Genomic DNA, 12,589 nt, shown 5'->3' with positions numbered 1-12,589 from the left:
TTCAGTGGATGTGGTTTGTCCCCAGGGCAGCATCCGGTATTCAGTGGATGAACTGGAACATAAACAGATAGGAATTCAGTGGATGTGATATGTAACGGTGTGTGGTGTTCCAGGTTTGTCCCCAGGGCAGATTGGGTGCAGTGGAGGTTTGTCCTGGGCTCCCCGTATTCAGTGGATGTGGTGTCCCCAGCAGACAGCCAGTCTTCAGTGGATGTGGTTTGTCCGACAAGGGACGGGATGGGTAATCAGTTATATACAGGTAAAACACACCTATCTCTGTCTGGATGAATGACAGGTAAAACACACCGCTGTGTCTGAATCCTGACTGGCAGTTTGTAAAACACTCTGATCCTGGCTAGTATGTAAAACACAGTGGTTGATCCTGATTGTTTCAGTAAAAGGGTGTATCTCTGATCCTGACTGTGTGTAAAACACACCTTGATCTCTGATTGTTTCTAGCAGGTAAAACACACTATCTCTGAAACAGGTAAAACACACTCTCTGATCCTGACTGTGCAGGTAAAACACACCTATCTCTGAATCCTGACTAGCAGGTAAAACACACCTATCTCTGATCCTGACTAGCAGGTAAAACACACCTATCTCTGATCCTGACTGTGGTAAAGACAGTGGCTGATGGGGTGATTGTTTCAGTGACTAGGGTGTGTGTTTGTAAAACACACCTATCTCTGATCCTGACTGCAGGTAAAACACACCTTGATCTGATGTTCCTGACTGCAGGTAAAACACACCTAACTCTGATCCTGACTGTGTGGTAAAACACACCTGTGTCTGAATCCTGACTGTGGTAAAACACACCTGTCTCTGATCCTGACTGCAGGTAAAACACACCTATCTCTGATCCTCACTAGCAGGTAAAACAGTGGTTGATGGGGTGATTGTTTCAGTGCCAGGGTGTAGGTAAAACACACTTCTGATCAGACTGTCATTTCAAACACACCCAGCATCCGTGATGAACTGGAACATAAACTGATAAAACTTTATCTCTGATCTAACGTGGTAAAACCAGGTGTCCAATCCTCACGCGCAGGTAAAAGGTTGTCCTGGGCTCTGATCCTGACTGAACCGGTTCAGCAACAGCCATCTCTCACCTCCTGACTCTGTCCGTAAAACACGGGATGGCAAACTCAGATCTGGCTATATACAGGTAAAACACACCTATCTCTGAATCCTGACTAGCAGGTAAAACACACCTATCTCTGATCCTGGCTAGTAGGTAAAACACACCTATCTCTGAATCCTGACTAGCAGGTAAAACACACCTATCTCTGATCCTGGCTAGTAGGTAAAACACACCTATCTCTGAATCCTGACTAGCAGGTAAAACACACCTATCTCTGATCCTGACTAGCAGGTAAAACACACCTAACTCTGATCCTGGCTAGCAGGTAAAACACACCTATCTCTGATCCTGACTAGCAGGTAAAACACACCTATCTCTGAATCCTGACTAGCAGGTAAAACACACCTAACTCTGATCCTGGCTAGTATGTAAAACACACCTATCTCTGAATCCTGACTAGCAGGTAAAACACACCTATCTCTGAATCCTGACTAGCAGGTAAAACACACCTAACTCTGATCCTGGCTAGTAGGTAAAACACACCTATCTCTGAATCCTGACTAGCAGGTAAAACACACCTATCTCTGAATCCTGACTAGCAGGTAAAACACACCTATCTCTGATCCTGGCTAGCAGGTAAAACACACCTAACTCTGATCCTGACTAGCAGGTAAAACACACCTATCTCTGATCCTGACTAGCAGGTAAAACACACCTAACTCTGATCCTGACTAGCAGGTAAAACACACCTATCTCTGATCCTGGCTAGTAGGTAAAACACACCTATCTCTGAATCCTGACTAGCAGGTAAAACACACCTATCTCTGATCCTGACTAGCAGGTAAAACACACCTATCTCTGATCCTGACTAGCAGGTAAAACACACCTATCTCTGATCCTAACTAGCAGGTAAAACACACCTATCTCTGAATCCTCACTAGCAGGTAAAACACACCTATCTCTGATCCTGACTAGCAGGTAAAACACACCTAACTCTGATCCTGACTAGCAGGTAAAACACACCTAACTCTGATCCTGGCTAGTAGGTAAAACACACCTATCTCTGAATCCTGACTAGCAGGTAAAACACACCTAACTCTGATCCTGGCTAGTATGTAAAACACACCTATCTCTGAATCCTGACTAGCAGGTAAAACACACCTATCTCTGATCCTGGCTAGTATGTAAAACACACCTATCTCTGAATCCTGACTAGCAGGTAAAACACACCTATCTCTGATCCTGACTAGCAGGTAAAACACACCTAACTCTGATCCTGGCTAGTATGTAAAACACACCTAACTCTGATCCTGACTAGCAGGTAAAACACACCTATCTCTGAATCCTGACTAGTAGGTAAAACACACCTAACTCTGATCCTGACTAGCAGGTAAAACACACCTATCTCTGATCCTGACTAGCAGGTAAAACACACCTATCTCTGATCCTAACTAGCAGGTAAAACACACCTATCTCTGATCCTGGCTAGCAGGTAAAACACACCTATCTCTGAATCCTGACTAGCAGGTAAAACACACCTATCTCTGATCCTGACTAGCAGGTAAAACACACCTAACTCTGATCCTGGCTAGTAGGTAAAACACACCTATCTCTGAATCCTGACTAGCAGGTAAAACACACCTAACTCTGATCCTGGCTAGTATGTAAAACACACCTATCTCTGAATCCTGACTAGCAGGTAAAACACACCTATCTCTGATCCTGGCTAGTATGTAAAACACACCTATCTCTGAATCCTGACTAGCAGGCAAAACACACCTATCTCTGATCCTGACTAGCAGGTAAAACACACCTAACTCTGATCCTGGCTAGTATGTAAAACACACCTAACTCTGATCCTGACTAGCAGGTAAAACACACCTATCTCTGAATCCTGACTAGCAGGTAAAACACACCTAACTCTGATCCTGGCTAGTATGTAAAACACACCTATCTCTGAATCCTGACTAGCAGGTAAAACACACCTTACTCTGAATCCTGACTAGCAGGTAAAACACACCTAACTCTGATCCTGGCTAGTATGTAAAACACACCTATCTCTGAATCCTGACTAGCAGGTAAAACACACCTTACTCTGATCCTGGCTAGTATGTAAAACACACCTATCTCTGAATCCTGACTAGCAGGTAAAACACACCTTACTCTGAATCCTGACTAGCAGGTAAAACACACCTATCTCTGAATCCTGACTAGCAGGTAAAACACACCTTACTCTGAATCCTGACTAGCAGGTAAAACACACCTATCTCTGAATCCTGGCTAGTATGTAAAACACACTTATCTCTGAATCCTGACTAGCAGGTAAAACACACCTATCTCTGATCCTGACTAGCAGGTAAAACACACCTATCTCTGATCCTGACTAGCAGGTAAAACACACCTATCTCTGATCCTAACTAGCAGGTAAAACACACCTATCTCTGAATCCTCACTAGCAGGTAAAACACACCTATCTCTGATCCTGGCTAGCAGGTAAAACACACCTATCTCTGATCCTGACTAGCAGGTAAAACACACCTAACTCTGATCCTGGCTAGTATGTAAAACACACCTATCTCTGAATCCTGACTAGCAGGTAAAACACACCTAACTCTGATCCTGGCTAGTATGTAAAACACACCTATCTCTGAATCCTGACTAGCAGGTAAAACACACCTATCTCTGATCCTGGCTAGTATGTAAAACACACCTATCTCTGAATCCTGACTAGCAGGTAAAACACACCTATCTCTGATCCTGACTAGCAGGTAAAACACACCTAACTCTGATCCTGGCTAGTATGTAAAACACACCTAACTCTGATCCTGACTAGCAGGTAAAACACACCTATCTCTGAATCCTGACTAGCAGGTAAAACACACCTAACTCTGATCCTGGCTAGCATGTAAAACACACCTATATTTGATCTTGACTAGCAGGTAAAACACACCTATCTCTGATCCTGACTAGCAGGTAAAACACACCTATATCTGATCCTGACTAGCAGGTAAAACACACCTATCTCTGATCCTGACTAGCAGGTAAAACACACCTAACTCTGATCCTGACTAGCAGGTAAAACACACCTATCTCTGATCCTGACTAGCAGGTAAAACACACCTATCTCTGATCCTGACTAGCAGGTAAAACACACCTATCTCTGATCCTAACTAGCAGGTAAAACACACCTAACTCTGATCCTGACTAGCAGGTAAAATACACCTATCTCTGAATCCTGACTAGCAGGTAAAACACACCTAACTCTGATCCTGGCTAGTATGTAAAACACACCTATCTCTGATCTTGACTAGCAGGTAAAACACACCTATCTCTGATCCTGGCTAGTATGTAAAACACACCTATCTCTGAATCCTGACTAGCAGGTAAAACACACCTAACTCTGATCCTGGCTAGTATGTAAAACACACCTATCTCTGAATCCTGACTAGCAGGTAAAACACACCTATCTCTGATCCTGGCTAGTATGTAAAACACACCTATCTCTGAATCCTGACTAGCAGGCAAAACACACCTATCTCTGATCCTGACTAGCAGGTAAAACACACCTAACTCTGATCCTGGCTAGTATGTAAAACACACCTAACTCTGATCCTGACTAGCAGGTAAAACACACCTATCTCTGAATCCTGACTAGCAGGTAAAACACACCTAACTCTGATCCTGGCTAGTATGTAAAACACACCTATCTCTGAATCCTGACTAGCAGGTAAAACACACCTTACTCTGAATCCTGACTAGCAGGTAAAACACACCTAACTCTGATCCTGGCTAGTATGTAAAACACACCTATCTCTGAATCCTGACTAGCAGGTAAAACACACCTTACTCTGATCCTGGCTAGTATGTAAAACACACCTATCTCTGAATCCTGACTAGCAGGTAAAACACACCTTACTCTGAATCCTGACTAGCAGGTAAAACACACCTATCTCTGAATCCTGACTAGCAGGTAAAACACACCTTACTCTGAATCCTGACTAGCAGGTAAAACACACCTATCTCTGAATCCTGGCTAGTATGTAAAACACACTTATCTCTGAATCCTGACTAGCAGGTAAAACACACCTATCTCTGATCCTGACTAGCAGGTAAAACACACCTATCTCTGATCCTGACTAGCAGGTAAAACACACCTATCTCTGATCCTAACTAGCAGGTAAAACACACCTATCTCTGAATCCTCACTAGCAGGTAAAACACACCTATCTCTGATCCTGGCTAGCAGGTAAAACACACCTATCTCTGATCCTGACTAGCAGGTAAAACACACCTAACTCTGATCCTGGCTAGTATGTAAAACACACCTATCTCTGAATCCTGACTAGCAGGTAAAACACACCTAACTCTGATCCTGGCTAGTATGTAAAACACACCTATCTCTGAATCCTGACTAGCAGGTAAAACACACCTATCTCTGATCCTGGCTAGTATGTAAAACACACCTATCTCTGAATCCTGACTAGCAGGTAAAACACACCTATCTCTGATCCTGACTAGCAGGTAAAACACACCTAACTCTGATCCTGGCTAGTATGTAAAACACACCTAACTCTGATCCTGACTAGCAGGTAAAACACACCTATCTCTGAATCCTGACTAGCAGGTAAAACACACCTAACTCTGATCCTGGCTAGCATGTAAAACACACCTATATTTGATCTTGACTAGCAGGTAAAACACACCTATCTCTGATCCTGACTAGCAGGTAAAACACACCTATCTCTGATCCTGACTAGCAGGTAAAACACACCTATCTCTGATCCTAACTAGCAGGTAAAACACACCTAACTCTGATCCTGACTAGCAGGTAAAACACACCTATCTCTGAATCCTGACTAGCAGGTAAAACACACCTAACTCTGATCCTGGCTAGTATGTAAAACACACCTATCTCTGATCTTGACTAGCAGGTAAAACACACCTATCTCTGATCCTGGCTAGTATGTAAAACACACCTAACTCTGATCCTGACTAGCAGGTAAAACACACCTATCTCTGATCCTGGCTAGCAGGTAAAACACACCTATCTCTGATCCTGACTAGCAGGTAAAACACACCTAACTCTGATCCTGGCTAGTATGTAAAACACACCTATCTCTGAATCCTGACTAGCAGGTAAAACACACCTAACTCTGATCCTGGCTAGTATGTAAAACACACCTATCTCTGATCCTGACTAGCAGGTAAAACACACCTATCTCTGATCCTGACTAGCAGGTAAAACACACCTATCTCTGATCCTGACTAGCAGGTAAAACACACCTATCTCTGATCCTGACTAGCAGGTAAAACACACCTATCTCTGATCCTGACTAGCAGGTAAAACACACCTAACTCTGATCCTGACTAGCAGGTAAAACACACCTATCTCTGAATCCTGACTAGCAGGTAAAACACACCTATCTCTGATCCTGACTAGCAGGTAAAACACACCTATCTCTGATCCTCACTAGCAGGTAAAACACACCTATCTCTGAATCCTGACTAGTAGGTAAAACACACCTAACTCTGATCCTGACTAGCAGGTAAAACACACCTATCTCTGATCCTGACTAGCAGGTAAAACACACCTATCTCTGATCCTAACTAGCAGGTAAAACACACCTATCTCTGAATCCTCACTAGCAGGTAAAACACACCTATCTCTGATCCTGGCTAGCAGGTAAAACACACCTATCTCTGATCCTGACTAGCAGGTAAAACACACCTAACTCTGATCCTGGCTGTATGTAAAACACACCTATCTCTGAATCCTGACTAGCAGGTAAAACACACCTAACTCTGATCCTGGCTAGTAGGTAAAACACACCTAACTCTGATCCTGACTAGCAGGTAAAACACACCTAACTCTGATCCTGGCTAGTATGTAAAACACACTTATCTCTGAATCCTGACTAGCAGGTAAAACACACCTATCTCTGATCCTGACTAGCAGGTAAAACACACCTATCTCTGATCCTGACTAGCAGGTAAAACACACCTATCTCTGATCCTAACTAGCAGGTAAAACACACCTATCTCTGAATCCTCACTAGCAGGTAAAACACACCTATCTCTGATCCTGGCTAGCAGGTAAAACACACCTATCTCTGATCCTGACTAGCAGGTAAAACACACCTAACTCTGATCCTGGCTAGTATGTAAAACACACCTATCTCTGAATCCTGACTAGCAGGTAAAACACACCTAACTCTGATCCTGGCTAGTATGTAAAACACACCTATCTCTGAATCCTGACTAGCAGGTAAAACACACCTATCTCTGATCCTGGCTAGTATGTAAAACACACCTATCTCTGAATCCTGACTTGCAGGTAAAACACACCTATCTCTGATCCTGACTAGCAGGTAAAACACACCTAACTCTGATCCTGGCTAGTATGTAAAACACACCTAACTCTGATCCTGACTAGCAGGTAAAACACACCTATCTCTGAATCCTGACTAGCAGGTAAAACACACCTAACTCTGATCCTGGCTAGCATGTAAAACACACCTATATTTGATCTTGACTAGCAGGTAAAACACACCTATCTCTGATCCTGACTAGCAGGTAAAACACACCTATCTCTGATCCTGACTAGCAGGTAAAACACACCTATCTCTGATCCTAACTAGCAGGTAAAACACACCTAACTCTGATCCTGACTAGCAGGTAAAACACACCTATCTCTGAATCCTGACTAGCAGGTAAAACACACCTAACTCTGATCCTGGCTAGTATGTAAAACACACCTATCTCTGATCTTGACTAGCAGGTAAAACACACCTATCTCTGATCCTGGCTAGTATGTAAAACACACCTAACTCTGATCCTGACTAGCAGGTAAAACACACCTATCTCTGATCCTGGCTAGCAGGTAAAACACACCTATCTCTGATCCTGACTAGCAGGTAAAACACACCTAACTCTGATCCTGGCTAGTATGTAAAACACACCTATCTCTGAATCCTGACTAGCAGGTAAAACACACCTAACTCTGATCCTGGCTAGTATCACACCTATCTCTGATCCTGACTAGCAGGTAAAACACACCTATCTCTGATCCTGACTAGCAGGTAAAACACACCTATCTCTGATCCTGACTAGCAGGTAAAACACACCTATCTCTGATCCTGACTAGCAGGTAAAACACACCTATCTCTGATCCTGACTAGCAGGTAAAACACACCTAACTCTGATCCTGACTAGCAGGTAAAACACACCTATCTCTGAATCCTGACTAGCAGGTAAAACACACCTATCTCTGATCCTGACTAGCAGGTAAAACACACCTATCTCTGATCCTCACTAGCAGGTAAAACACACCTATCTCTGAATCCTGACTAGTAGGTAAAACACACCTAACTCTGATCCTGACTAGCAGGTAAAACACACCTATCTCTGATCCTGACTAGCAGGTAAAACACACCTATCTCTGATCCTAACTAGCAGGTAAAACACACCTATCTCTGAATCCTCACTAGCAGGTAAAACACACCTATCTCTGATCCTGGCTAGCAGGTAAAACACACCTATCTCTGATCCTGACTAGCAGGTAAAACACACCTAACTCTGATCCTGGCTAGTATGTAAAACACACCTATCTCTGAATCCTGACTAGCAGGTAAAACACACCTAACTCTGATCCTGGCTAGTATGTAAAACACACCTATCTCTGAATCCTGACTAGCAGGTAAAACACACCTATCTCTGATCCTGGCTAGTATGTAAAACACACCTATCTCTGAATCCTGACTAGCAGGCAAAACACACCTATCTCTGATCCTGACTAGCAGGTAAAACACACCTAACTCTGATCCTGGCTAGTATGTAAAACACACCTAACTCTGATCCTGACTAGCAGGTAAAACACACCTATCTCTGAATCCTGACTAGCAGGTAAAACACACCTAACTCTGATCCTGGCTAGTATGTAAAACACACCTATCTCTGAATCCTGACTAGCAGGTAAAACACACCTTACTCTGAATCCTGACTAGCAGGTAAAACACACCTAACTCTGATCCTGGCTAGTATGTAAAACACACCTATCTCTGAATCCTGACTAGCAGGTAAAACACACCTTACTCTGAATCCTGACTAGCAGGTAAAACACACCTATCTCTGAATCCTGGCTAGTAGGTAAAACACACCTAACTCTGATCCTGACTAGCAGGTAAAACACACCTATCTCTGATCCTGAGTAGCAGGTAAAACACACCTATCTCTGATCCTAACTAGCAGGTAAAACACACCTATCTCTGAATCCTCACTAGCAGGTAAAACACACCTATCTCTGATCCTGGCTAGCAGGTAAAACACACCTATCTCTGATCCTGACTAGCAGGTAAAACACACCTAACTCTGATCCTGGCTAGTATGTAAAACACACCTATCTCTGAATCCTGACTAGCAGGTAAAACACACCTAACTCTGATCCTGGCTAGTATGTAAAACACACCTATCTCTGAATCCTGACTAGCAGGTAAAACACACCTATCTCTGATCCTGGCTAGTATGTAAAACACACCTATCTCTGAATCCTGACTAGCAGGTAAAACACACCTATCTCTGATCCTGACTAGCAGGTAAAACACACCTAACTCTGATCCTGGCTAGTATGTAAAACACACCTAACTCTGATCCTGACTAGCAGGTAAAACACACCTATCTCTGATCCTGACTAGCAGGTAAAACACACCTATCTCTGATCCTAACTAGCAGGTAAAACACACCTATCTCTGAATCCTCACTAGCAGGTAAAACACACCTATCTCTGATCCTGGCTAGCAGGTAAAACACACCTATCTCTGATCCTGACTAGCAGGTAAAACACACCTAACTCTGATCCTGGCTAGTATGTAAAACACACCTATCTCTGAATCCTGACTAGCAGGTAAAACACACCTAACTCTGATCCTGGCTAGTATGTAAAACACACCTATCTCTGAATCCTGACTAGCAGGTAAAACACACCTATCTCTGATCCTGGCTAGTATGTAAAACACACCTATCTCTGAATCCTGACTAGCAGGCAAAACACACCTATCTCTGATCCTGACTAGCAGGTAAAACACACCTAACTCTGATCCTGGCTAGTATGTAAAACACACCTAACTCTGATCCTGACTAGCAGGTAAAACACACCTATCTCTGAATCCTGACTAGCAGGTAAAACACACCTAACTCTGATTGATCCTGGCTAGTATGTAAAACACACCTATCTCTGAATCCTGACTAGCAGGTAAAACACACCTTACTCTGAATCCTGACTAGCAGGTAAAACACACCTAACTCTGATCCTGGCTAGTATGTAAAACACACCTATCTCTGAATCCTGACTAGCAGGTAAAACACACCTTACTCTGAATCCTGACTAGCAGGTAAAACACACCTATCTCTGAATCCTGACTAGCAGGTAAAACACACCTAACTCTGATCCTGACTAGCAGGTAAAACACACCTATCTCTGATCCTGACTAGCAGGTAAAACACACCTATCTCTGATCCTAACTAGCAGGTAAAACACACCTATCTCTGAATCCTCACTAGCAGGTAAAACACACCTATCTCTGATCCTGGCTAGCAGGTAAAACACACCTATCTCTGATCCTGACTAGCAGGTAAAACACACCTAACTCTGATCCTGGCTAGTATGTAAAACACACCTATCTCTGAATCCTGACTAGCAGGTAAAACACACCTAACTCTGATCCTGGCTAGTATGTAAAACACACCTATCTCTGAATCCTGACTAGCAGGTAAAACACACCTATCTCTGATCCTGGCTAGTATGTAAAACACACCTATCTCTGAATCCTGACTAGCAGGTAAAACACACCTATCTCTGATCCTGACTAGCAGGTAAAACACACCTAACTCTGATCCTGGCTAGTATGTAAAACACACCTATCTCTGAATCCTGACTAGCAGGTAAAACACACCTATCTCTGATCCTGGCTAGTATGTAAAACACACCTATCTCTGAATCCTGACTAGCAGGCAAAACACACCTATCTCTGATCCTGACTAGCAGGTAAAACACACCTAACTCTGATCCTGGCTAGTATGTAAAACACACCTAACTCTGATCCTGACTAGCAGGTAAAACACACCTATCTCTGAATCCTGACTAGCAGGTAAAACACACCTAACTCTGATCCTGGCTAGTATGTAAAACACACCTATCTCTGAATCCTGACTAGCAGGTAAAACACACCTTACTCTGAATCCTGACTAGCAGGTAAAACACACCTAACTCTGATCCTGGCTAGTATGTAAAACACACCTATCTCTGAATCCTGACTAGCAGGTAAAACACACCTTACTCTGAATCCTGACTAGCAGGTAAAACACACCTATCTCTGAATCCTGGCTAGTAGGTAAAACACACCTAACTCTGATCCTGACTAGCAGGTAAAACACACCTATCTCTGATCCTGACTAGCAGGTAAAACACACCTATCTCTGATCCTAACTAGCAGGTAAAACACACCTATCTCTGAATCCTCACTAGCAGGTAAAACACACCTATCTCTGATCCTGGCTAGCAGGTAAAACACACCTATCTCTGATCCTGACTAGCAGGTAAAACACACCTAACTCTGATCCTGGCTAGTATGTAAAACACACCTATCTCTGAATCCTGACTAGCAGGTAAAACACACCTAACTCTGATCCTGGCTAGTATGTAAAACACACCTATCTCTGAATCCTGACTAGCAGGTAAAACACACCTATCTCTGATCCTGGCTAGTATGTAAAACACACCTATCTCTGAATCCTGACTAGCAGGTAAAACACACCTATCTCTGATCCTGACTAGCAGGTAAAACACACCTAACTCTGATCCTGGCTAGTATGTAAAACACACCTAACTCTGATCCTGACTAGCAGGTAAAACACACCTATCTCTGATCCTGACTAGCAGGTAAAACACACCTATCTCTGATCCTAACTAGCAGGTAAAACACACCTATCTCTGAATCCTCACTAGCAGGTAAAACACACCTATCTCTGATCCTGGCTAGCAGGTAAAACACACCTATCTCTGATCCTGACTAGCAGGTAAAACACACCTAACTCTGATCCTGGCTAGTATGTAAAACACACCTATCTCTGAATCCTGACTAGCAGGTAAAACACACCTAACTCTGATCCTGGCTAGTATGTAAAACACACCTATCTCTGAATCCTGACTAGCAGGTAAAACACACCTATCTCTGATCCTGGCTAGTATGTAAAACACACCTATCTCTGAATCCTGACTAGCAGGCAAAACACACCTATCTCTGATCCTGACTAGCAGGTAAAACACACCTAACTCTGATCCTGGCTAGTATGTAAAACACACCTAACTCTGATCCTGACTAGCAGGTAAAACACACCTATCTCTGAATCCTGACTAGCAGGTAAAACACACCTAACTCTGATTGATCCTGGCTAGTATGTAAAACACACCTATCTCTGAATCCTGACTAGCAGGTAAAACACACCTTACTC

The 12,589-nt window shown here is 43.2% G+C and overlaps 1 protein-coding gene across 1 annotated transcript in view; it reads left to right on the top strand.

Annotated features, from left to right (window-relative positions):
* The window catches only part of LOC124010710 (fibronectin type III domain-containing protein 3B-like), a 187,474-nt gene that overhangs the window by 85,273 nt on the left and 89,612 nt on the right, over window positions 1-12,589 (top strand). Inside the window, 2 exon segments of the mRNA XM_046323359.1 lie at window positions 114-216; window positions 463-519. Coding sequence (XP_046179315.1) covers window positions 114-216; window positions 463-519 — 160 coding nt within the window.

Source organism: Oncorhynchus gorbuscha, linkage group LG23, assembly GCF_021184085.1.
Source record: "Oncorhynchus gorbuscha isolate QuinsamMale2020 ecotype Even-year linkage group LG23, OgorEven_v1.0, whole genome shotgun sequence".
NCBI classification, from domain to species: domain Eukaryota; kingdom Metazoa; phylum Chordata; class Actinopteri; order Salmoniformes; family Salmonidae; genus Oncorhynchus; species Oncorhynchus gorbuscha.
Note: the sequence above shows the minus strand (reverse complement) of the source record. Positions and strands in the feature narration are given on the sequence as shown.